The sequence below is a fragment of the Pristiophorus japonicus genome, chromosome 8, assembly GCF_044704955.1.
Source record: "Pristiophorus japonicus isolate sPriJap1 chromosome 8, sPriJap1.hap1, whole genome shotgun sequence".
NCBI lineage: Eukaryota > Metazoa > Chordata > Chondrichthyes > Pristiophoridae > Pristiophorus > Pristiophorus japonicus.
The window spans coordinates 136,481,421-136,508,949 of NC_091984.1; the positions used below are offsets into that span (position 1 = coordinate 136,481,421).

Below are 27,529 nucleotides of genomic sequence, written 5' to 3' on the forward strand. Positions count from 1 at the left end.
CGATTCACTGCATAATGCTGTTTCATCAAAGCTCGGGCTGAGTGAAATTTGCTGAAGTATTTCCAGTTCATATCTGCTTTCTCTTTTGGGCTCGGAATAAAGAGATAATGCCTTGTGAACTAGAGCTGAATATTATTTTATCAAGTGATTTAAAGTGGGAAAGACAGTTTTCCAAACACAATTTCTTGGATCCTGACGATTGAGAATGTCCACTGAAGGTTTTACTGCCTCTGAGGCGATTGTTTGTTTGCTTGACCTGTCAATATAGTTGTAATTTGGGGTTACTAACTCTCTGTTGTGGACCTTTCTGAATGACCCATAAGTTGGGTTGGACTTTTTTCTTCAAATATGGCTTGTTAATGCCCAGGAACTTGATTTTCTTAGCATGTGCAAAGACTACTTTCGGTCCTCCTTGTCTTTTTTTTGTCCTCTTTTGTCCAGTCAAAGGGGTCAAGTTTTGGCCTGAGTTGCTCCTATTTTTTGGAGCAATTGGTTTAGAATGGAGTATCTTAGAAATTGCAATTCTCGGCTTTGAGTTTGCTTCAGTTCTAGTCAGTTAAAATAGTTTCATTTTGGAACAGTTTTTTTCAAAAGGGGGCGTGTCCAGCCACTTGTGCCTGTTTTGAAAGTTTAGGCAGTGAAAGCTTACTCCAAACTAACTTAGAATGGAGTAAGTGTAGATTTTTGTATGCTCAGAAAAACCTTGCCTACACTTTACAAATCGGGCGTAGGTGGAGGGGGGGGGGGGTGGATGAGGGGAAGGGAAGTAATTAAATTCTACAAGCCTTCAAAAGTCTTACTTATACAAATAAAGAGCCATCCTGACTAAAAAATTATCAACAAAGCAAAGACAAAATAGTGAATATTCCTACCTGTGAGAAGCAGCAACAGCCTTCGAGCTGCGGTGCTTCAGGCTGGCCTTCCATGTTGGCGACAGGGGCGGCGTCAGTGACTCGACGGCAGCCCAACAACAACGGCAGAAAGCAGCCTTCGAGCTGCAAGGGGAGCTGAGGCCATTCGGCCACGGGATAGGGACGGCGGCAGTGGCTGACGGCAGCTGAAGACACAGCAAGCAGCCTTCGAGCTGCGAGGGAAGCTGAGGCCATTCGGCCACGGGATAGGGGAGGCGGCAGTGGCTGACAGCGGCCGAAGGCACAGCAAGCAGCCTTTGAGCTGCGAGGGTAACTGAAGCCATTCGACCAGGGACAGGGAGAGGCAGCCAGATAACCAGGTTGAAACTAAAATTTGCAGAATGGGTGCTGCATTGTCAACACCACGGATTATGCAATGGTTCGCCAGAAATTCACTGCAGAGGAGAGAATTGATTCGAGCTTACCACACCAGGAACGTCGTAGCCCGTCGGCTGATGGGCAGGAGACCTTGCCCACGTTGGCAATATCGAGCCAGGAGCTCCTACCTGGACATGAGCGAGGCTGATTGTGTCAAAAGGCTGCGTTTCCGCAGAGAAGTTGTCGTTGAGATCTGTGATCTGCTGAGAGCAGATTTGCAGCCCAGAAGCAGAACGCCAACTGCCTTGTCTGTTGAAGTGAAGATAACAGTTGCACTTGCCTTCTATACCTCGGGATCGTTTCAGGCTACAACTGGAGATGTGTGCGCCATCTCTCAACGTGCAATACGTGCCTGGCTGCACTGTATGCGCGGAGGAATTACTTCATCAATTTCCCAATGACCACACAAGCGATCCATGAGAGGGCTTTGGGCGGCTTCAGGATTACTGGCTTTCCAAAGGTACAGGGCTGCATTGATTGTACCCACAGAGCCTTGTGAGCACCTGTGGAGGTTTCCGAGCAGTACAGGAATAGAAAAGGTTTCCATTCCAGCAATGTGCAGCTCGTGTGTGATGACAAGCGGCGCATCATGTCAGTCGATCCGAGATACCCTGGCAGCACCCATGATGCGTTCATCCTACGCGACAGCGTTATATTTGACATGTTTGAGCAGCAGCCAGAAGGGCAGAGCTGGCTCCTGGGAGACAAAGGGTACAGCCTGACCACCTGGCTCATGACGCCCCTACGCGTGACACGGACAGAAGCTAACTGTCAATACAACATGGCGCACATTGCGACGCGCAGCATCATTAAGAGGACCATTGGCATATTGAAACGGTGTTTCTGATGCCTGGACCATTCCGGAGGCCACTTGCAATACTCTCCTCGGATTGTCGGTCATTTCACTGTTGTGTGCTGCATGCTCCATAACTTAGCCATCATGAGGCAGCAGGAGCTGGTAGTGGAACCAGAAGACCCACTTGAGGGTCTAGTGCATGATGATAGTATTACGGAAGAGCAGGATGTGGATGATGACGATGATCAGGAAAGCATGCAAAGTGACTGATGCCGGAGCACGAGGTCGGAGGAGGGCCGTCCATCGTGCTCCTTTAACGATTGCTCGAGCACTGCGCCAGCAGTTGATGCGTGAACGCTTCAATTACTGATGCCTGAGGGCTCTGCGACTACTGTTGCGCATGGACATGTTTATTCTTTGCAGTTGTTCCTACATTGTGTTGTGTTAATGGAAGATGAATCAGTTTTAATGAAAAAATATTTTATTGAAAAGTTAATGTCACTGCAATAAAATATTTGTATCAAATTATACTTTTTAATATGACTCTTGAAGATCACTTAAAAACTTGTAAAGTTACAAAACTTACAAAACAATTTCAATGTGAAAAATCTTATACTCTTAAGATCACTTAAAATTCAAGATCACTTTTTAGATGCAAAATTAAATAAGTTACAAAATATGAAAGCACTTACACTATAAGATCACTTAAGTTGTAAAGTTACAAAACAATTTCAATTTGAAAAACGTTACTACAGCTACGTCAAAGAACAAAAGCAGCAAAGAAAGGCTGCAACCATCTCTCATTCACATCTCAGTGAATGTTCACTTCTTCATGGGGGTGTCATTTTATTGGCGGGGCTGTGTGGCCTTATTGCAGCAGCTACCTCCCTGACGGCCTGTGCCGTCACTTGCATGCCCTCCCTGACTGCCTGTGCTGTCGATTGCACGCCCTCGGACATTCCCTCCCTAAGTTCCCGTGTCATTACTGCTATTTCTCCCGTCAGGACCGTCACCTCTTCACCCACTGCATTGACGCCACCGATGAGTGATCGGGTAAGCTCATTGGTCTCCATACCCAATGCCACAACCTGAGCCGCATCTGTTGCACGCTGCATCTCAGGAGAGCGTGTCACCAATCTCCTTCTCCTCTGCCTGGGTCTGCTTCGTGGCACCTCCTACACTGGGAGCCGGGGCACGGACGGTGGGACGCTCTGTGTTCCAGACGGCAGTACTCGAGTGCGAGCCGTGGGCTGGGATGGTGGGTGAAAGGGCATAAAGTGCTCCATTATATCACCAGCACAACTGGTACCCGCACTGTCGGAATAAAATCATGGAAGGTGGAACCAGAACCTATGCAAGGGGTTGAAACTCTGGTGCCACTTAATGGGGGCTCATTAACATTAATTTGGAAGCTCTCCCCTGTAGACATTTCAGTCATCGCCGCCATCATCCAGTCTGGATCGTCTGCATCTGGTTGTACTGGTTCTTGTTCTGTATCTTCAGGATCCTCAGGGTTGGCAGCAGCATCATCATGTTCTGTAAAATACATCAGAACAGTCAAATGTTTAACAGCAAGGGAGGGGGCAGGATGGGTGGCTCGAGTACTCTTACACACAGCAGGCCAGGCAGCAGGTTGATTTGAAGGACCACGATGCATTTTCAGGACTTGCCCTCTTTCTCGAGTGCGGGCCCAGCTTGTGCTGTACTGATTGAGTTGTACACGGAGAAAAGCAATCATAGCAACTACCTTCTTTCCAAGGGTGTCAGTGGATGCAGATTGGGTGTGCCTCCTTCTGTTGCTTCCCTTTTGTTGTGGGCCAATTTCTTCTGCAAAGAGTAAAATATAATTTTAACAGAGTGCGTCTTTCTGCAGATAGTCACATTACAATTGCGATTACATTAAAAATGGAAAATATTACTTGCACGAACTACTTGACCACGGTCGTGCCATTTCTTTTTACACTGGCTTCCAGATCTCATGGTATGCACCACTGCGCAGTAATCTTCTGCAACTTGGTTCCAGCATTTCTTCATTTCTTCAGGTGGCACTTTTATGCAATCTCTGTTGCTGGTATCGAGCTCCTGCCATCTCTGCTCATTGACGTTGACTAATATCTCCACTTCCTCATGCAAGACAATCTTTGTTCTTGGTGGACGTAGTTCCATTGCTGTATTGAATTGACACTCTTAATTTTCAAAACACACAGTCTTTAATTTGCATGAACCAATGCAGTACCTGTCCTGCAAGCTTAGCAGTGAAAAGCAGCACTCACTGATTTCAGCAGGTGATTTCTTCAACAGTGCTGCTAAAAGCACTCCTTCAGGCACAAAAATCACCAAAATTCAAATCCAAGCCTTTCCAGGGGTCCACGGGACAAATCAACATTTTTCTTTTAAGTCCCTTGAAAAATGAACGAGTGCCAATGTTTCTGGGCTACTGCGCGTGCGCGTGCTCCAACGCGCACGTGCAGGGCTGTCGGCACGACATTGTCTCATTTATCTTAGCGCCACCCCCCTCCACTTGCAGAATTGGTGCAACTCTGTGGCTGTGTGCGCCGCGCCGAGCTCCCAGGGACCAGCAAGGAGCCCGAGAATTAAGAGGTATTTTTTTGTCACACTTTTAGGCACGGAAAACGGCCATCCAGGTCGGGGCTGCGCTGTTCTTGGCGCGGCCCGAAATTTGACCCCAAAATGTGGAAGTAATTATTTAGAGCCTAAAAATTTGATTTTCATCTCTTCTATTGTTAATAGGTACAACAAGCTGAGTAGAGAAGTTCGAGAATTGGCACGCAAGATCCGAGACCTTAATGAGAAAGACTCCTTCCGGGCCAAGAGCACCAGCCGATTGCTGGAAAAACTGTGAGTACTTTTTAAATAAAGCAATTTAAATTGGAAAAAAGAACATGGATATGATTATAGTTTGAAAGTGAATTCGATGTGTTTTATTTTGCATTTTAACTGAATTAACTAAGATTCCTTCCTTTGCTAAAGCTGCCCTGTGGAAATTCAGTTTCCAGTTTCCTGCCAAACACCTAAGATTAAATTTTTCTGCTCCCTCCTCCCCCTCTCCTGTTCCAGTAGCCTAGGGATGTTGAGGCCAATTATAGTGATTCTACTGCTACCCTGAGATCAGGTAACTTGTGACAGACCTGGGATCTTACTGGAGGGCTCTGTATTGTATCGCACAACATATTTACCACTGAATAATCAAGTGAGCTAAATAGAAAAATCATCTTGTATAGTTTTCAATTGTATTAAATTTCAAATTTTTATTTGACAAGTTGCCATGATTTCCATTCCCTTCATTGAGCAAGTTAATCCTTGAATGTAACCCTTACATGTCTGGTTTTGGAGCCAGAACTTGGTATTTGCGAAGTTCAAGGCCCCCAACTTGTTTTTAAAAAAAAGTCAGCCAGGCTCAGTTGATATCTGAAGGTTGTTCCATGCCAAAGAATTGAGCACATAATTGAGGCTGGTAGTCCAATGCAATACTGAGGGAGTGCTTCATTGTCCTTTGAATGAGATGTTAAACTGAGACCTCATCTGTCTGTTCAGATGGATGTTTAAGATCCTGTGGTGCTAGATGTAAAGCTGCAAGGACTTTTTTTGTGTCCTAGCTAACATTCCTCCAATCAGCACCACCAAAATGGACAACTGATCATTCGTCTTATTTCTGTTTGTGAGATCTTGTACACAAACTTTGATTTGTAGGTAAACACGTTAGTCAGTAATTCATTGTAAATGCTACATACCATTTGCTGGAAAGAGTGAATTTAGTTCAGATCACAGCAACACATTAGGCAATTTAGCACTTCAAGTCTTGAACTTGACATTACATTTTTATTTGGACTTCCCCCAAAGGATTTGACCAAGGAAAGTTACCAACCCACAATGATTCTCCCGGAATCCGGCAGAAAAATCATATGAATGTTTTATTCCATTTTGCTCCCGCCAGACTTAAAGCAAATAGCATGCTGCAACCTCACCAGAATGCAATGCGTCCTTGGCTCACATGAGCTTCGACAAAACCACATGATAAATAATGATTTCTGGAGCTCAAAGTGGATTGAGTAGTATAGCCACCATTATTTGATTGCCACGAAGGATGAGGTATTGGGCAATCAATTGTGGGAGCTTGGGGCACAGTGGTTGGAGACAGGAGATCATGTGATTAAGCCTCACAGAACTTAATCCGACCACAGTTGACAACTCGAGGAACCGTGATGATTTCTGTGGTGTTGACTTCTGGTTCTTGACAAAGGAAAATAAGCAGGTCTGATGGGAATGGATTACTATTTCAACAACAACTTGCATTTATATAGCACCTTTAACATTGTGAAATGTCCAAAGGCGCTTCATAGCAGCAATTATCAAACAAAATCGGACACTGAGGCACATCAGGGGATAAGAAAGAAGGTTTTAAGCAGCGTCTTAAAGGAGGAAGAGAGGTGGAGAGGTTCCAGGAAGGGATTCTAGAGATTGGGGCCACAGCGGCTGAAGGCACGGGCACCAGTGGTGGTGGAGTGATTACAATCAGGGATGTGCAAGATGCCAGATTTGAAGAAGTGCATATATCTTGGAGGATTGTAGGGCTGGAGATGGGGAGGGGCAAGGCTATTTCTTCTTCCCCGCCGCCACCACCAACACCCTCCTTTCGATGAAGGACGTGATATTAAAGAAGGGCGGAAGATGCCTGTGCGTGGATTTTCTTAAATGTGTGGTGGTTGTTGCACACCAGCCACCACATGGCTTGGTAGAGCTAGGTCTTGGTCCAGTGCCAAGGATTAACCAAGACAACTGGAGACCAGCTCTGCTGCACGGACCTAGTGCATGCACATATTGCAGTGTGGGCTGGCCCGTGCTGCCCCTGGGCCCAGAACTCTCGCCTCTCCTGGCCCCCAATCTCTCTCCACTCCTCTGCCCTGGTCATTTGCTGCACCTCTTCTGTACCCTGGGCCCTGCCCAAGTTCCTGCCTCCGCTCCAATCGGTGACTTCGGTTTTGGTGATTTCACCCAGTCATCCTCCTCGAAGCCATCTCCCTCCTGGAACGGATTGCACTGTATCTTGAAATGGCACGCTCTGCCTCTTATACCCCCGACCTGTGACTGGTGTTTCCTTGCAGGTCAGGGCTTTGAGAGACCACACCTGGAGTATTGTGCACTCTTTTGGTCTCCTTATCTAAAGAATGATACACTTACCTTACTGGTTGGACAAAGGTTCACTAGATTGATTCCTGGGATGAGAAGGTTGTCCTATAAGGAGAAATTGATTACATTGGGCCTATACTCTCTGGAGTTTAGAAGAATGAAATGTGATCTCATTGGAACATATAAGATGATGAGGGGGTTTGACAAGGTAGATACAAAGATGGGAGGAAAAGCAAAGGACACACAAAATCTGCAAAAGGACATAGACAGGATAAATGAGTGGGCAAAAATTTGGCAGATGGAGTATAATGGAAAGTGTGAGGTCATGCACTTTGGCAGAAAAAAATCAAAGAGCAAGTTATTTAAATGGAGAAAGATTGCAAAGTGCCGCAGTACAGCAGGACCTGGGGGTACTTGTGCATGAAACACAAAAGGACAGTATGCAGGTACAGCAAGTGATCAGGAAGGCCAATGGAATCTTGACCTTTATTGCAAAGGGGATGGAGTATAAAAGCAGGGAAGTCTTGCTACAGTTATACAAGGTATTGGTGAGGCCACACTTGGAATTCTGCATGCAGTTTTGGTTTCCATATTTACGAAAGGATATACTTGCTTTGGAGGCAGTTCAGAGAAGGTTCACTAGGTTGATTCCGAGGATGAGGGGGTTGACTTATGAGAAAAGGTTGAGTAGGTTGGGCCTCTACTCATGGGAATTCAGAAGAATGAGAGGTGATCTTATCGAAACGTATAAGATTATGAGGGGACTTGACAAGGTGGATGCAGAGAGAATGTTTCCACTGATGGGGAGACTCGAACGAGAGGGCATGATCTTAGAATAAGGGGTCGCCCATTTAAAACAGAGATGAGGAGAAATTTCCTCTGAGGGTTGTAATCTGTGGAATTTGCTGCCTCGGAGATCTGTGGAAGCTGGGACATTAAATAAATTTAAGATAGAAATAGACAGTTTCTTAAATGATAAGGGGTTATGGGAGCAGGCGGGGAAGTGAAGCTGAGTGCATGATCAGATCAGCCATGATATTGGATGGCGGAGCAGGCTCGAGGGGCCGTATGGTCTACTCCTGCTCCTATTTCTTATGTTCTTGTGCTGAGAGGTTGTTTTCCTTGGCTGGAGAATCTAGAATTGAAGGGCATAGACTCAAGATAAGCGGTCAGCCAATTATGATTGAGATGATGAAGAATTTCTTCACTCAGAGAGGGTTGTGAATCTTTGGAATTTTCTACCCCAAAGGCCTGTGGATGCTGACTCGTTTACTATGTTCAATGTTGAGAGAGAGAGATTTTTGAACTCTCGACTAATCAAGCGATATGTGGTTTGGGCAGTGGATTTGAGGTCGAAGATCAGCCATGATCTTACTGACTGGCAGAGCAGGCTCGATGGGCCATATGGCCTATCCACGCTCCTAATTCTTGCGTTCTTCTGAAGCCATGGAGTTATTTGAAAATAAGGATGAGAATTTTAAAATTGGGGCGTGCTTTAACGGGTGCCAATATAATTCAGTGAACACAGGGCTGATGGATGAAAGGGACTTGGTGCGAGTTAGGAAATGGGCAGTAGAATTTTGAATGAGCTTAAGTTTATAGAGTGTGTAAGATGGGAGGCCGGGCAGAAGAAGTGCGTTAGAATAGCCAAGTCCAGAGATAACAAAGGCATGGATGAGGGTTTCAGCAGCAGATGAGTTGAGGCAGGGGTGGAGTCAGGCAATGCTACGCAGGTGGGAATAAGATGGAGGTTTTTTTTTGAGGAGATGGGAGATGGTGGCAGATTTGAAGGGGAGGGGGACCTGAGGAGAGAGGACCGTTAACAATATCGGCTAACGTGGTGGACCAGGAAGGGAATTGGTCAGCAGTTGCGTGGGAATCGAGTCGAGGGAGCAAATTAGCTTGGAGGGGGCATGAGGGTAGATGGGACAGAAACTAAAGGAAGATGCAAGTTCAGGGCTAAGGCAGGGGGGAGCCTTGGAGGAAGTTTAACCCAGTGGGTTAGGGGAAATGAGTGGAGCATTGACGGCAGCTGAATAGATGGTCTCAATCTTAATGACAAAAATCCATGCGCTCCTCACTTGGTGGTGAGGGTGGAGGAGGCAGGGGAGGGGTTTAACAAGATGGTTTGCAGTAAAGTAAAGAAGCCAGGCGTTATTTTTCCATTCCAGGATGATCACGGAATAATGAGCAGTTTTGGCAGGAGACCAGGAACCGATAATGGTTTGTGACCAGCCAAATCTGGCGATGAATAACTAAATCAGTTGTCTGCCATATATGTCCAAGTCTGTGTCCCTTGGACTTTAGGCAGTGGAGATGAGGGCTGCACGAGAGGAAAAAGAGAGTAATAGTGGTGGAAGATGTAGCCAGGCAGGTGGCTTCCTTTAAGGGGACGGTGTCAGCACCCACGGCCAAGTTTCTGTCAAGGCCGTTATGTTGAAGCAATAAGCTCATAGATGATCAGGGCCTTGAACAGACATTCTGGATTTTTTTCTTGCATATGAGACAATCCCCTGCTCTCTCCTCCCTTTTTTTAAAAAAAGGAACCGATTCATGACCTGTGCATAAGATCAGGGCCAATACTCCAGATATCACTGAATCAAGTTGACATGCTGTTCCCTCTTGAAATGCAGGTGCAGTTTTATTTATTTATTTTCATAGCTTTTCTTTGTAAATTGCAGCATCTGACAATGCTGCCTGACAGAATCTCAAGATTCCATGCCCAATGCTACAATCTGCCAGCAGATCAGCTGCAAGATTTTCTGCACTAACACCAGCTGATTTTGGCAGCAGGTTTTCACCCCTTTAAGTTGCGACTTTCCATGTCGCAATGGAACAAGTTACTGCCGACAAAATCTACTGCCTCTGGAACAGCTGATTAGCTGGCGTAACTGGATCACACATGGGCCAATTTGAGTTCTCCAGATTTTGCATGGTCTTGGGTTGGTCTCTGCCGAAGAAAGTTGGGTGAGGAGCAGATTTAAAATGTGACTTCATTAACTGAAATTCAGGCCTGTTTGTGCACAGGTTTAAAAAAGACACTTGCAGCAAAGACTTGCATAGCAGGTGATCACCTCTATTTTCACCCCGCCCCCCTGCAAACACTGATGCAAATTTCAATCAAGGGCTCCATTTACCATTCCCCAGTTGTAGGAAGCCTTTTGGTGACTCCTGCATATGTCATAAGAGTAATAGAAATAGGAGTAGGAGTAGGCCATTTGGCCCCTCAAGCCTGCTCTGCCATTCAGTAAGATCATGGCTGATCTGATCATGGACTCGGCTCCTCTCCCCATAATCCTTTTCTCCCACATCACTCAAAAATCTGTCAATCTCCGCCTTAAATATATTCAATGACCCAGCCCCTACAGCTCTCTTGACAGAGAATTCCATAGATTTACAATCCTCAGAAGAAATTTCTCCTTATCTGTTTTAAATGGGCGACCCCTTATTCTGAGACTATGTCCCCTAGTTTTAGTTTCCCCAAGAGTGGAAATATCCTCTCTGCATCCACCTTGTCGAGCCCCCTCATTATCTTCCATGTTTCGATAAGATCACCTCTCATTCTTCTGACATTCTATGGGGTTTCCAAGCTGTGATCCCCATGTCATTTTCATCCTGCGAGGCCTGGCAATCTGATGGACTAAGTCCAGACAACTTGAATTTGTGCTTTTGTTTTCTTGCTTGTTTGCCCTGTTTGAGGTCCTTAGATCTAGGAGTTGGAAAGGGCTGCTCAGAATTATGTTGCCTCATTGGATAAATCTGAAATGAAGCACCAAGGTCGATTATTGTCTTCAGCTTGATGTCGAGAGAGATTAATGGGAACACTGATTATAAAGTTGTATGTGGCCTATGAGGCTCAACTGGAAGCACTGAGGTGGTACATGAAGACTAAAGCTTTAACACTGTTGCAGAGGACATGTGGGTTTTACAAAAATAATGTAATTTATCAGTATTATCATATAAAATAATTCGAGCCATCACCTCATTTGCTGGAGACAAGTGAAGTGTTTCTGAATGATGTTTAACCTTTCACCTGGGTTTACTTCATTACAATGGATCTGTGGAACTGTTTAACATTTTTTTTTATATCATTAATGTGCTTTTGTTGTGTTTCATAAAAATATTTTTATGAATGTGTAAACTTGGTGATGTGGTGTTACTCTTGCCTCAGTCAGACAATTGTGCGTTTGAGCCCAACTCTTGGACATGAGTACATTATCTAGGCTGATACTTCAGTGCTATACTGAGTGCTGCATTGTCACAGGTGCTATATTTTGGATGTCTGTTTGTGTCGGTGGATGTAGAAGTATCGTAGCACTAGTCAAAGAGTGAGCAACATTTATGTCCTGACCAACATTTATCCCCTCAACCAACAGCACCAAAAAAGATAAACGAGTCATTCATCCCTTTTGTGGGACCAAATTAGCTGCTGCATTTGCCTTCATAATATTGATTCACTTCAATAGTAATTCATTGTCTGCAAAGTGCTTTGGGCCACCAAGGTTATGTAAGGCATGATATAAATAAAAGTCCTTTCTTTCAATGAAATTGCAACTGACCACCAGTATACAGATGCATGTCTTACAATTTAGTCACAACAAGTTGTAGTTCCAGCACATTGTCACCATGCCATCGTAAATCATAAAGACTTGTATTTATATAGTTCCATTCAGGACCACCAGATGTTGGAGTGCTTTACAGCAAATAAAGTACTTTTTGGAGTGTAGTCACTGTTGTAATGTGGGAAACGCAGCACTCTCTTTGTGCACAGCAAGCTCCCACAAACAAGATGTGGTGATAACCACATAATCTCTTTTTGTTATGTTGATTGAGGGATAAATATTGGCCAGGACACTGGGGATAACTCCCCTGCTCTTCGAAGTAGTGTCTACCTGAGGGCATACGAGGGCATACGAGGCCTCTGTTTAACATCTCATCCGAAAGATGGCACATCCGACAGTGCAGCACTCCCTCAGCACTGCACTGGGTGTCAGCCTAGATTTATGTGCTCAAGTCCCTGGAGTGGGACTTGAACCCACAGCCTTCTGACTCTGGTGAGTGTGCTACCCACTGAGCCACAGCTGACACCAAATCATCCAAAATTCAATACCAATCAGCTAGAATTGTGAACTTGCCATGTTCTTTGCTACGTGGCAGAATTTTCATCCACCTTGGTCCCACACTCTAATGTTCCTTCCCTAAATCTCCGCCTGGGTTCTTCTATACTCGTCTTGTCTTTAGCCAACTCCCTTTCGAATCTTTACTATTTGTCCTACTCCATCCTATGCAAAGTGCCTTTGGATGTTTTCTTGCATTGAAGACACTATTCAAATGCATGTTCTTTGTGTGACTGGGGTTGTGAATAACGATTGCTGGATGGAAAGTGAAGAATATTACATTTTCCATTGTGGAAGTCTCCTGCTGCTATGGTTGTACATTGATCAAGTGATATGTATACAGACAGGGTTGAAATTATATCAATTATTATTTTTTCCACCCACCCTGACGGAGCCAGAGATGTACGGTGTCTTTGGGCTCCGTGTTGTGCTGTATCTGTATTGCTGGTGAAATGTGCAGAAAGTCTGGCTCCTTTTTTTATTTCTTGTTTTGAAGCTGTTGGTGAGAATGTTCTTGTGGTCTTGTGGATTTCAGCCAAAGCACATATCTCGAACTGCCACAGTTGACTGCTGTGGGTGAACCATGCAGGGTGTCTTCAATGTGCTGTATCTTTTGAATTCTTTGTGTACTGGGTGCATTTCATAATTTTTGGCCTATATATTAGAGTGCAGTGATGTTGTGCAGCTTTGTCCCCTCTTCTGAAGCTTGAAAGACCATGTTCATTCCTTTTGGGACTAAGGGACAGAAAAGTGAGCGAGGGATGTACAAGTGCTTTCCTTCCCCTCACTACTTTTTCATTTAAAAATACATGACATTTGCAACTGTCAAAATGTGTTTTTTTTTATATGTACAAGTCTATCACCACCACCCACCCTCACATTGACTTGATCGGTCAGTCAATCAGTGCATCGTCAGGTGATCCTGAGCTACACTGATTGAAAAGAAAGACTTGCATTTATATAGCGACTTTCTCAACCACCGGACGTCTCAAAGCACTTTACAACCAGTTAAGTACTTGTTGGAGTGGAGTCAATCTCTGGTTTGTGCTGAGTCAGCTGATTTGACCATGCTGCTTTAAGAACATAAGAACATAAGAATTAGGAACAGGAGTAGGCCATCTCGCCCCTTGAGCCTGCTCCGCCATTCAATAAGATCATGGCTGATCTGGTCGTGAACTCAGCTCCACTTACCCGCCCTCTCCCCGTAACCCTTAATTCCCTTGTTGCTTAAAAATCTATCTATCTTTGACTTGAAAACATTCAATGAGCCAGCCTCAACTGCTTCCTTGGGCAGAGAATTCCACAGAATCACAACCCTCTGGGAGAAGAAATTCTTTCTCAACTCGGTTTTAAATTGGCTCCTCTGTATTTTGAGGCTGTGCCCCCTAGTTCCAGTCTCCCCCACCAATGGAAACAACCTCTCTGCCTCTATCTTGTCTATCCCTTTCATGATTTTAAATGTTTCTATAAGATCACCCCTCATCCTTCTGAACTCCAACGAGTAAAGACCCAGTCTACTCAATCTATCATAAGTTAACCCCCTCATTTCTCGAATCAGTCTAGTGAATCGTCTCTGTACCCCTTCCAAAGCTAGTATATCCTTCCTTAAGTAAGATGACCAAAACTGCACGCAGTACTCCAGGTGCGGACTTACCAATACCTTATACAGTTGCAGCAACACCTCCCTGCTTTTGTACTCCATCCCTTTCGCAATGAAGGCCAACATTCCATTTGCCTTCCTGATTACCTGCTGCACCTGCAAACTAACCTTTTGGGATTCATGCACAAGGACCCCTAGGTCCCTCTGCACCACAGCATGTTGTAATTTCTCCCCATTCAAATAATATTCCCTTTTACTGTTTTTTTTTTTCCCCCCAAGGTGGATGACCTCACATTTTCCGACATTGTATTCCATCTGCGAAACCTTAGCCCATTCGCTTAACCTATCCAAATCTCCTTGTAGCCTCTCTGAGTCCTCTACACAACCCGCTTTCCCACTAATCTTAGTGTCTTCTGCAAATTTTGTTGCACTACACTCTGTCCCCTCCTCTAGGTCATCTATGTATATTGTAAACAGTTGTGGTCCCAGCACTGATCCCTATGGCACACCACTAACCACTGATTTCCAACCGGAAAAGGACCCATTTATCCCGACTCTCTGCTTTCTGTTCGCCAGCCAATTCTCTATCCATGCTAATACATTTCCTCTGACTCCGCGTACCTTTATCTTCTGCAGTAACCTTTTGTGTGGCACCTTATCGAATGCCTTTTGGAAATCTAAATACACCACATCCATCGGTACACCTCTATCCACCATGCTCGTTATATCCTCAAAGAATTCCAGTAAATTAGTTAAACATGATTTCCCTTTCATGAATCCATGCTGCGTCTGCTTGATTGCACTATTCCTATCCGGATGTCCCGCTATTTCTTCCTTAATAGTTTCAAGGCATTTTCCCCACTACAGATGTTAAACTAACCGGCCCATAGTTACCTGCCTTTTGCCTGCCCCCTTTTTTAAACAGAGGCGTTACATTAGCTGCTCTCCAATCCGCTGGTACCTCCCCAGAGTCCAGAGAATTTTGGTAGATTATAACAAATGCATCTGCTATAACTTCCGCCATCTCTTTTAATACCCTGGGATGCATTTCATCAGGATCAGGGGACTTGTCTACCTTCAATCCCATTAGTCTGTCTAGCACTGCCTCCCTAGTGATAGTGATCATCTCAAGGTCCTCCCTTCCCACGTTCCTATGACCAGCAATTTTTGGCATGGTTTTTGTGTCTTCCACTGTGAAGACGGAAGCAAAATAATTGTTTAAGGTCTCAGCCATTTCCACATTTCCCATTATTAAATCCCCCTTTTCATCTTCTAAGGGACCAACATTTACTTTAGTCACTCTTTTCCGTTTTATATATCTGTAAAAGCTTTTACTATCTGTTTTTATGTTTTGCGCAAGTTTACCTTCGTAATCTATCTTCCCTTTCTTTATTGCTTTTTTAGTCATTCTTTGCTGTTGCTTAAAATCTTCCCAATCCTCTAGTTTCCCACTAACCTTGGCCACCTTTTACGCATTGGTCTTTGATTTGATACTTTCCTTTATTTCCTTGGTTATCCAAGGCTGGTTATCTTCTCTTGCCGCCCTTCTTTTTCACTGGAATATATTTTTGCGCATTATGAAAGAGCTCCTTAAAAGTCCTCCACTGTTCCTCAATTGTGCCACCATTTAGTCCTTGTTTCCGGTCTACTTTAGCCAACTCTGCCCTCATCCCACTGTCGTCCCCTTTGTTTAAGCATAGTACTCTCGTTTCTGACACAACTTCCTCATCCTCAATCTGTATTGCAAATTCAACCATACTGTGATCACTCATTCCGAGAGGATCTTTTACGAGGAGATCGTTTATTTTTCCTGTCTCGTTACACAGGACCAGATCCAAAATGGCTTGCTCCCTTGTAGGCTCTGTTACATACTGTTCTAAGAAACAATCCCGTATGCATTCTATGAATTCCTCCTCCACGCTACCCCCTGCGATTTGATTTGACCAATCGATATGTAGGTTAAAATCCACCATAACTACTGCCGTTCCTTTTTCACATGCCTCCATTATTCCCTTGATTATTGCCCGCCCCACCATGAAGTTATTATTTGGGGGCCTATAAACTACGCTGACCAGTGACTTTTTCTCCTTACTATCTCTAATCTCCACCCACAATGATTCAGCATTTTGTTCATTGGAGCCAATATCATCTCTCACAACTGCCCTGATATCATCCCTTATAAACAGAGCTACCCCACCTCCCTTCCCTTCCTGCCTATCTTTCCGAATCGTCAGATACCCCTGTACGTTTAATTCCCAGTCCTGACCACCTTGCAACCATGTCTCTGTAATGGCCACCAAATCATACCCATTTGTAATGATTTGTGCCGTCAACTCATTTACTTTATTTCTAATGCTGTGTGCATTTAGGTAGAGTGTTTTCAATTGTCCTTGGTGTTCCTGGGCTAGGGAGGGGGGAAATGTCTTTGACAGAAGAGGGATTTTCTGTATTTGTTTCATGTTTTTTTTTAAAATGGCATGGGGTCAATCAACTTGGTATCTGTTCCTTCATTGAGTCTCAAATTGGAAGACCAGAGACACTTTGTCTGTTTGGACAAGGAAAAGTTGTTTATTAGAATATTAGTTGAAGTTTTTTTTTCTTCTCAACACAAATTGAATTCGATGCTGTGAAAGCCCTGGATATAGGTGCTTGACAACTAGAAAATGTGTGTCTTGCTGCTCGTTATCATTCTTTGTAATTGTGCTTTTGATCACAAGTGATTACACAGCACTGACTTCAAAGACTTTGAACTGTATCGGACATGGGGATTCTTGTGTGGTCTTCACTTCGAATATAAATACAGTGTATGCTGAAGGTGTTTGGAGCTTGCTTTTTCCACATGAAATATCTTCCCCCGCCAATCTAAACCTGAGAAAATCCAACTGTTGAATCCAAAAGAGCTCCTGCTTGCCAAGAGATGGCAAAAAGCAGCAATCTTAACTATAGAGAGTGGTGTGATTTACAATAGTGATGTGATTCCTACATTACAACAGTGACTACACCTCAAAAGTTCTTCATTGGCTGTAAAGTGCTTTGGGAAGTCCCGAGATCGTGAAAGGTGCTAGAAAAGAGCTACACTGACTGAAAAGAAAGATTTGCATTTATATAGCGCCTTTCACAACCACCTCAAAGCGTTTTACAGCCAATGAAGTACTTTTGGAGTGTCGTCACTGTTGTAATTCAATCTCTGGTTTGTGCTGAGTTAGCTGATTTGACCATGCGAGGGGGCGATGAGCACCTCTAGTTTCAACGCCGAGAGCATGCAGAAATCAAGCGCAGACAGCGGAAAGAGCGTGCGGCAAACCAGTCCCATCCACCCTTCCCTCAATGACTATCTGTCCCACCTGTGACAGAATCTGTGGCTCTCATATTGGACTGTTCAGCCACTAAAGAACTCACCTCAGGAGTGGAAGCAAGTATTCCTCGATTCTGAGGGACTGCCTATGATGCTGATGAGTTGTTCTTGATATGCAGGCACTGGGAAAGCGGCCATCTTGCCAACATAATGAAAAATGCACCTTAAAGTCTAGATATATGATGTAATCAGTTTTAATAATTAAATGAATCAAACTTGTAAGGAAGTAATTTTTAAAGGCCATGTGTTGTGTCTGCTGTTGCTGGCTTTTCAGCTACTCTTGGAATAGTTTGAAAATTACTGACATCAATGTTTTTATATGTTGAGTACTTGGGAGTGCACATGTTTGGAATACTCTTAAATACAAAGGGGTGACTAAATAGAGCTATTTAAAACGATGAAAGATTTTGATAGAGTGGGTACAGAGAGAATGTTTCCATTTGTGGGGAAGAGCATAACTAGAGGCTAACAATATAAGATGGTCACCAAGAAATCCAATAGGGAATTCAGAAGAAACTTCTTTATGCAGGGAGTGGTGAGACTGTGGAACTCGCTATTACAGGGAGCAGTTGAGGCAAATGGTTTAGATGCATTTAAGCGGAGGCTAGATGCTAGATACGAGGGAGAAGGGAATAGAGGGTTATGCTGACAGATTTTGATGAGGAAAGATGGGAAGAGGCTCGAGTGGAGCATAAACGCCGTATATCATTTGTAATCCTATGTACTTAAAAAAAAAACATTGCAACTTTGTGGATTTGAAGAGACTTTGCTCCATATTATCAAAATAATACAGTCCATTGCATGCCATCGAACTGCTGTCCTTTTATCATGAGCAATATCATGGCAGATCCGCTAATAAATATCATTGCCTCCCAGACTTGCACCTGGTGTGCTAAATTGCCATGTTCATAAATTTGCAATAAATTACAAATGAACAGGTAGTAAAATTGTAAAAGATCAATCATGAAGTTGAAAAAAATTACGAATCAAAATTGGGCAATTAGCAATCACTGTCGGCAAATTGCGGTCAATATTTCTTGTGAAAAATCCTTTCGACTGCCATCTTGGTTACTGCATGACCCTGAAGTTTTACCACTGGAAATGAGGTTTGTCGGCGTTGGCGGTTGCCAGAATCATTACTCTTCACTAAAGAAGTTCACTCGGTTGCAGGCGCCAGCTTTTAGAAGTTGTTGCCTGACAGCAAGACTGACCATTCACAGCGCATGCCAGGACTTGCTTTTTGTAAGCCCCGCCCTTGTGTGCATTGATGGAAAATGAGTACAGATGAAAACAAATGGTGAACGAGTTTTAGAAGCAGTTTTACTTGGAGTAGCACTGCTCCTGCCTCGTGCTGAGCAATTCCGTGGGAGACTAGTGTGAATGTGTTCTGAGCTTTGTTGGAATGATTGTCACTGTGCTGAAGGTGTTAAAGCTGCTTTGTTATCTGCCATAAATCTACTCCGTTTTTAACTGCTGTATTAAGGGTTGAGTTGAAGGATGCAGCTCACTTCCGCTGTCAATTTGACTGTGGCTCAAGAATCGTTAACTCCTTCACCAGTGGAAGAATGTGCACTAAAAAATTCAAGCCTTTATCACATTCTGGCTGCTGTGAAGGTGTTGACACTTTCAAAAGTCTAGACATTACAGTTTTCCCCTTCTCATACATGATCTGATCGGGGCTGATAATGATCGCGCAGTCCTTTTCCAGTCAAGAAAGTCTGCACATTGATGACTTCATGATCGGTACTTGGTGTCGCCCCATGTGTTAAGTGTCTCAATTTCCTTTTGCTGCACAGAAATGCTTTTTGTATTGCAGTAAAATAGTGGTCAGAGCTAGCAGTTGTGATGCTCACTATATTCCTGGCAGTTCTGACTTGGGTAGCGTTTCTAGCTTTTGACAGCACAAACCGGCCCTGTCATGTGCCGAATGTATAGTTTGAATTTTCGGGGGGGCTTCTAGAAGTTGGGGTGTGAGATCTCCGGGGATTAATGTGAATCTCGCCGACCTTCCAACCCAGTGTGCCCGATCTTGCCAATCTCCTCCCCGTTTAACCCGCCCTTCCAGCACTGACCCTGTGGAGGCTGGCAATAGGCCAGCCATCACCAACCTTCTCCCATCTCCCTCCAGAATGTCCGTTCACTTCCAAGCAAGGCCCTTGCCATCCATGAGCTTTTCGTAGATGATTGCATTAACATCATGGCCCTGACGGAAATCTGGCTGAGGGGTGATGACACCTTACCCATGAATGAAGCCTCCCCGCCTGGCGATACCTTCCACCACTTGACCCGTCCAGACCATCATGATGGTAGTGTGGCTCTCATCACCAAATCACACCTTGGTCTGTACCCCATCTCCTCTGGCACGTTCTCCTTCTTTGAACATCTCGCCTTATTCCCACCCCTTTCTCCTCTGATTTAAAATTCTTGTTCTCTTCTGCCCACCCAAGTATGATAAAAATGTTATTACCGAGATACCCTCTGAACTGAGCGACTTTTCATTCTCTGAGATTTTAACCTCCATCTCAATTCATCATGCCCTCTCTCTCCTGAGTTCATTGCCCTCCTATCCTCCCTTAACCTCTTCCTCGATATAAACTCCCCTACCCATATTCACTTTGGGACTGGAAGCAAGTCTTCCTCGATTCCGAGGGACTGCCTATGATGATGATTCACGGCCAGCCCCTTGACATTGCCATCTCATGTGTCCTCGCTACTGCCATCATGTCAATCACAGATAAGGCCATCTCTGATCACTTCCTCGTATCACTCGACACCCCCATCTCCCCCCCCCCCCCCCCCCCCCCCCCCCTCCACCAGCCAAATCTTGCTTCCCTTTGTGTCTGCCCCCGAAAAATCTCTCCTAGCTCTCTTACAACTGCACTTATGAAATCCCAATTGTCTGTCCTTTGGCCCTCCATTCACCATGACATTTCGGCAGCTACCGCACACACATCACCTGGTCCCTTTTAAAACAATTACTCTCTCTCACCCTGGCCGTTCCCCCGGTTCAGCCCTCAGCTCCCTTCCCTTAGTCCAAGGGACACAGACTTCAACAGATATGGCAGACAACTGGTATAACCATTCACCGCCAGATCTGGCTGGACCACATAAGCATTATTGGGACCTGCTCTCATCTGCCAAAATTGCATACGATTCCAGAATCATTCTGAAATGCAAAGATTAACCCTGGTTTCTATTCTCTACTGCTAGCCATATTCTGAATCATCTCTCCCTGTCTCCTCCACCTCCCTTCCAATAACAAGTGTAGGAAGCTCATGGACTTCTTGGTCTCTGGATGGTCTCAATCTTATTCAGCTGCCTCTACCACTTCCCTTCCTTCCCCTAACCCACCGGACCAAACTTGCTCGAAGGAACCCCTCTGCCCCAGCCCTGACCTTGCATCTTTCTCCAGTTTCTCTCCGAGCTCTCTTCATGAACTCTTTGTCCTCATCTTGTCCATGAGACCCACTCCTGCTCCCTTGACCCTATTCCCACCAAACTGCTGACCACCCAACTTCCTTTTCTGACTTCCATGTTAGCTGACATTGTTAACAGTTCTCTCTCCTCTGGTACTGTCCACCTCTCCCTCAAATCTGCCATCATCACCCCTCTCCTCCGTCCTCGCAAACTACCGCCCCATCTCCAACCTCCCTTTCCTCAAGTCCTTGAACATGTTTCATTCCAAATCCATGCCCATATTTCCCGGAACTCCAGGTTTGATTCCTCCAATCAGGTTTCTGCCCCAGCCACAGTACCGAAACGGCTCTCATCAAAGTCACAAATGACATCCTTTGTGATTGTGACAAAGGTAAACTATCCCTCCTCTTACTTCTTGACTTCTCTGCAACCTTTGACACGGTTGACCACTCCCTCCTCCTCCACACCTCTCCTCCATCGTCCAGCTGGGTGGGACTGCATTCGCCTGGTTCCATTCTTGTCTATCCAATTGGAGCCAGAGAATCACCTGCAATGGCTTCTCTTCCTGTTCCTGCATCGTTACCTCTGGTGTCCCTCAAGGATCTGTCCCCCTCCTATTTCTCATCGACATGCTGCCCCTTTGCGACATCATCTGAAAACACTATCAATTTCTACATGGACACTGACGACACCCAGTTCTACCTCACCACCACTTCTTTTGACCCCTCCAGGGTCTCTAAAATTGTCAGACTGTTTGTCCGGCATCCAGTACTGGATGAGCAGGAATTTTCTCCAATTCAATATTGGGAAGACCGAAGCCATTTTTTTGGTCCCCGCCACAAACTCCATTCCCTAGCGACTGACTCCATTTCTCTCCCTGATCACTGTGTGAGGTTGAACCAGACTGTTGGCAACCTTAGTGTCATATTTGACCATAAAATGAGCTACTGACCACACATAGGAGCAGGCCATTCAGGCCCTTAATGAGCTGATGGCTTTCCTGCGACCTAACTCCATGGACCTGCCTTTGGCCCATATCCCTTCATATCTTTGGTTAATACAAAGCTATCCATCTCAAATTTAAAATTAACTATTAATCCAGCATCAATTGCCATTTGCGGCAGAGTGTTCCAAACATCTACCACCCTTTGTGTACAGAAGTGTTTCCTAATTTCACTCAAAGGTCTGGCTTTAATTTTGAGATTATGCACCCTAGTCCTAGAATCCCCAATCAGTGGAAGTAATTTATCTCTCGCTACTCTCTCTGTTCCCCTTAATATCTTTAAAACTTAAATCAGATGAGTAACCTAAATTCTAGGGAATACAATCCTAATTTGTGAAATCTCTCCGAGACTCAAAGTGCTCAGCGCCCTCCCGGATGCACTGCCTCCACTTAGGGCGGTCTTTGGCCAGGGACTCCCAGGTGTCGTTGGGGATGTTGCATTTTATCAGGGAGGCTTTGAGGATGTCCTTGAAACGTTTCCTCTGCCCACCTTGGGCTCGCTTGCCGTGTAGGAGTTCCGAGTAGAGCGCTTGCTTTGGGAGTCTTCGAACAATGTGGCCCGTCCAACGGAGCTCGTCGAGTGTGGTCAGTGCTTCGATGCTGGGGATATTGGCCTGGTCGAGGACGCTAACGTCGGTGTGTCTGTCCTCCCAGGGGATTTGCAGGATCTTGCAGAGACATCGTTGGTATTTCTCCAGCGATTTGAGATGGCTACTGTATATGGTCCATGTTTCTGAGCCAGAAAGGAGGGCGGGTATGACTTCAGCCCTGTAGACTATGAGCTTGGTGACAGATTTGAGGGTCTGATCTTCGAACACTCTTTTCCTCAGGCTGAAGGCTGCCCTGGCGCACTGGAGGCGGTGCTGAACCTTTTCCTCGATGTCTGCGCTTGCTGATAATAGGTTCCCGAGGTATGGAAAGTGGTCCACATTGTCCAGGGCTGTGCCGTGGATCTTGATGATTGGGGGGGGGGGGGCAGTGCTGTGTGGCGGGGTCAGGTTGGTGGAGGACCTTTGACTTACGAATGTTTAGTGTCAGGCCCATGCTTTCGTACGCCAAAGTGAAGATGTTGACTATGACTTGGAGTTCAGTCTATTTGCTCAGACGCAAGCGTCGTCCGCATACTGTAGCTCGACAACAGAGGTTGGGACGGTCTTGGATCTGGCCTGAAGACGACGAAGGTTGAATAGGTTCCCATTGGTTCTGTCGTTTAGTTCCACTCCAGAGGGGAACTTGTTGAGTGTGAGGTGGAGCATTGCAGCGAGGAAGATCGATAAGAGGGTTGGCGCGATGATTCAGCCCTGCTTGACCCCGGTCAGGGTGTGGATTGGGTCTCTGGTGGATCCGTTGGTCAGGATCACGGCTTGCATGTCGTCGTGGAGCAGACGGAGGATGGTGATGAACTTTTGAGGGCAGCCGAAATGGAGGAGGACGCTCCATAGTCCCTCGCGGTTGACCGTGTCAACGGCCTTTGTACGGTCAAAGAAGGCCATGCATTCCCTGCATTCTTCTTGAAGCTGTCGCGCTGTAAAAATCATGTTCATTGTACCCCGTAGCGGACGAAATCTGCACTGTGACTCTGGGAGGCGCTCCTCAGCCACAGGGAGGAGACAGTTGAGGAGGATTGTAGTGACGACTTTCCCAGTGGCTGATCGGGAGATTCCTCTGTAATTACCGCAGTCGGACTTGTCCCCTTTTTTTGAAGATGGTCACGATTACTGCATCTCTGAGATCTCCCGGCATGCTCTCTTCCTTCCAGATGAGAGAGATGAGGTAATGCATTTGTGCCAATAATGCTTCTCCATCATACTTTAGTGCCTCAGCGGGGATTCCATCCGCTCCCGTTACCTTGTTGTTCTTGAGCTGGCAGATGGCCATTTCTACCTCATGCAGGTTAATACTACGTTAAAGGGGCTATATAAATACAAGTTGTAGTTTTAGTTGTTGAATATTGCATACAGAGATTATTGTAAATGAAGATTCGTGAAATTAATGCAGAGCCAAATCTTTCCTCTTGCGTTACATAGAAACATAGAAACATAGAAAATAGGTGCAGGAGTAGGCCATTCGGCCCTTCTAGCCTGCACCGCCATTCAATGAGTTCATGGCTGAACATTCAACTTCAGTACCCCATTCCTGCTTTCTCGCCATACCCCTTGATCCCCCTAGCAGTAAGGACCTCATCTAACTCCTTTTTGAATATATTTAGTGAATTGGCCTCAACAACTTTCTGTGGTAGAGAATTCCACAGGTTCACCACTCTCTGGGTGAAGAAGTTCCTCCGCATCTCGGTCCTAAATGGCTTACCCCTTATCCTTAGACTGTGACCCCTGGTTCTGGACTTCCCCAACATTGGGAACATTCTTCCTGCATCTAACCTGTCTAACCCCGTCAGAATTTTATATGTTTCTATGAGGTCCCCTCTCATTCTTCTGAACTCCAGTGAATACAAGCCCAGTTGATCCAGTCTTTCTTGATAGGTCAGTCCCGCCATCCCGGGAATCAGTCTGGTGAACCTTCGCTGCACTCCCTCAATAGCAAGAATGTCCTTCCTCAGGTTAGGAGACCAAAACTGTACACAATACTCCAGGTGTGGCCTCACCAATGCCCTGTACAACTGTAGCAACACCTCCCTGCCCCTGTACTCAAATCCCCTTGCTATGAAGGCCAACATGCCATTTGCTTTCTTAACTGCCTGCTGCACCTGCATGCCAACCTTCAATGACTGATGTACCATGACACCCAGGTCTCTTTGCACCTCCCCTTTTCCTAATCTGTCACCATTCAGATTATAGTCTGTCTCTCTGTTTTTACCACCAAAATGGATAACCTCACATTTATCCACATTATACTTCATCTGCCATGCATTTGCCCACTCACCTAACCTATCCAAGTCGCTCTGCAGCCTCACAGCATCCTCCTCGCAGCTCACACTGCCACCCAACTTAGTGTCATCCGCAAATTTGGAGATACTACATTTAATCCCCTCATCTAAATCATTAATGTACAGTGTAAACAGCTGGGGCCCCAGCACAGAACCTTGCGGTACCCCACTAGTCACTGCCTGCCATTCTGAAAAGTACCCATTTACTCCTACTCTTTGCTTCCTGTCTGACAACCAGTTCTCAATCCATGTCAGTACACTACCCCCAATCCCATGTGCTCTAACTTTGCACATCAATCTCTTGTGTGGGACCTTGTCGAACGCCTTCCGAAAGTCCAAATATACCACATCAACTGGTTCTCCCTTATCCACTCTACTGGAAACATCCTCAAAAAATTCCAGAAGATTTGTCAAGCATGATTTCCCTTTCACAAATCCATGCTGACTTGGACCTATCATGTCACCTCTTTCCAAATGCACTGCTATGACATCCTTAATAATTGATTCCATCATTTTACCCACTACCGATGTCAGGCTGACCGGTCTATAATTCCCTGTTTTCTCTCTCCCTCCTTTTTTAAAAAGTGGGGTTACATTGGCTACCCTCCACTCCATAGGAACTGATCCAGAGTCAATGGAATGTTGGAAAATGACTGTCAACGCATCCACTATTTCCAAGGCCACCTCCTTAAGTACTCTGGGATGCAGTCCATCAGGCCCTGGGGATTTATCGGCCTTCAATCCCATCAATTTCCCCAACACAATTTCCCGGCTAATAAGGATTTCCCTCAGTTCCTCCTCCTTACTAGACCCCCCGACCCCTTTTATAACCGGAAGGTTGTTCGTGTCCTCCTTCGTGAATACCGAACCAAAGTACTTGTTCAATTGGTCCGCCATTTCTTTGTTCCCCGTTATGACTTCCCCTGATTCTGACTGCAGGGGACCTACATTTGTCTTTACTAACCTTTTTCTCTTTACATATCTATAGAAACTTTTGCAATCCGTCTTAATGTTCCCTGCAAGCTTCTTCTCATACTCCATTTTCCCTGCCCTAATCAAACCCTTTGTCCTCCTCTGCTGAGTTCTAAATTTCTCCCAGTCCCCAGGTTCGCTGCTATTTCTGGCCAATTTGTATGCCACTTCCTTGGCTTTAATACTATCCCTGATTTCCCTTGATAGCCACGGTTGAGCCACCTTCCCTTTTTTATTTCTATGCCAGACAGGAATGTACAATTGTTGTAGTTCATCCATGCGGTCTCTAAATGTCTGCCATTGCCCATCCACAGTCAACCCCTTAAGTATCATTCGCCAATCCATCTCAGCCAATTCACGCCTCATACCTTCAAAGTTAGCCTTCTTTAAGTTCTGGACCATGGTCTCTGAATTAACTGTTTCATTCTCCATCCTAATGCAGAATTCCACCATATTATGGTCACTCTTCCCCAAGGGGCCTCGCACAACGAGATTGCTAATTAATCCTTTCTCATTACATAACACCCAGTCTAAGATGGCCTCCCCCCTAGTTGGTTCCTCGACATATTGGTCTAAAAAACCATCCCTTATGCACTCCAGAAAATCCTCCTCCACCGTATTGCTTCCAGTTTGGTTAGCCCAATCTATGTGCATATTAAAGTCACCCATTATAACTGCTGCACCTTTATTGCACGCACCCCTAATTTCCTGTTTGATGCCCTCCCCAACATCACTACTACTGTTTGGAGGTCTGTACACAACTCCCACTAACGTTTTTTGCCCTTTGGTGTTCTGCAGCTCTACCCATATAGATTCCACATCATCCAAGCTAATGTCCTTCCTAACTATTGCCTTAATCTCCTCCTTAACCAGCAATGCTACCCCACCTCCTTTTCCTTTTATTCTATCCTTCCTGAATGTTGAATACCCCTGGATGTTGAGTTCCCAGCCCTGCTCATCCTGGAGCCACGTCTCCGTAATCCCAATCACATCATATTTGTTAACATCTATTTGCACAGTTAATTCATCCACCTTATTGCGGATACTCCTTGCATTAAGACACAAAGCCTTTAGGCTTGTTTTTTTAACACCCTCTGTCCTTTTAGAATTTTGCTGTACAATGGCCCTTTTTGTTCTTTGCCTTGGGTTTCTCTGCCCTCCACTTTTCCTCATCTCCTTTCTGTCTTTTGTTTTTGCCTCCTTTTTGTTTCCCTCTATCTCCCTGCATTGGTTCCCATCCCCCTGCCATATTAGTTTAACTCCTCCCCAACAGCACTAGCAAACACTCCCCCGAGGACATTGGTTCCGATTCTGCCCAGGTGCAGACCGTCCGGATTGTACTGGTCCCACCTCCCCCAGAACCGGTTCCAATGCCCCAGGAATTTGAATCCCTCCCTGCTGCACCATTGTTCAAGCCACGTATTCATCTGAGCTATCCTGCGATTCCTACTCTGACTAGCACGTGGCACTGGTAGCAATCCCGAGATTACTACTTTTGAGGTCCTACTTTTTAATTTAGCTCCTAGCTCCTTAAATTCATTTCGTAGGAACTCATCCCTTTTTTTACCTATGTCATTGGTACCAACGTGCACCACGACAACTGGCTGTTCTCCCTCCCTTTTTAGAATGTCCGCCACCCGCTCCGAGACATCCTTGACCCTTGCACCAGGGAGGCAACATACCATCCTGGAGTCTCGGTTGCGGCCGCAGAAACGCCTATCTATTCCCCTTACAATTGAATCCCCTATCACTATCGCTCTTCCTGGTTCAGGTATTTCTTCTCCATCTAATTGAGCATCCCATTTTTGTGGCACAGACAACATATTCAAAAGTGTTTTTATTAAATATTAAATATGCAGGATTTTTCAAGGCATCAAATGAGATGAATCCCATCAGATTTTCAGGAACCAATTTGGAGCAGCATGTCAGCATCTTTGAAGATTTTGGA

At 45.2% G+C, this 27,529-nt stretch overlaps 1 protein-coding gene across 2 annotated transcripts in view; it reads left to right on the plus strand.

Moving 5' to 3' along the window:
• The window catches only part of imp3 (IMP U3 small nucleolar ribonucleoprotein 3), a 330,757-nt gene that overhangs the window by 18,835 nt on the left and 284,393 nt on the right, over positions 1-27,529 (plus strand). For both annotated transcript variants that reach the window (XM_070887440.1, XM_070887441.1), the window contains exon 2: positions 4,837-4,944. In XM_070887440.1, coding sequence (XP_070743541.1) covers positions 4,837-4,944 — 108 coding nt within the window. The remainder of the gene's footprint in view (positions 1-4,836; positions 4,945-27,529) is intronic.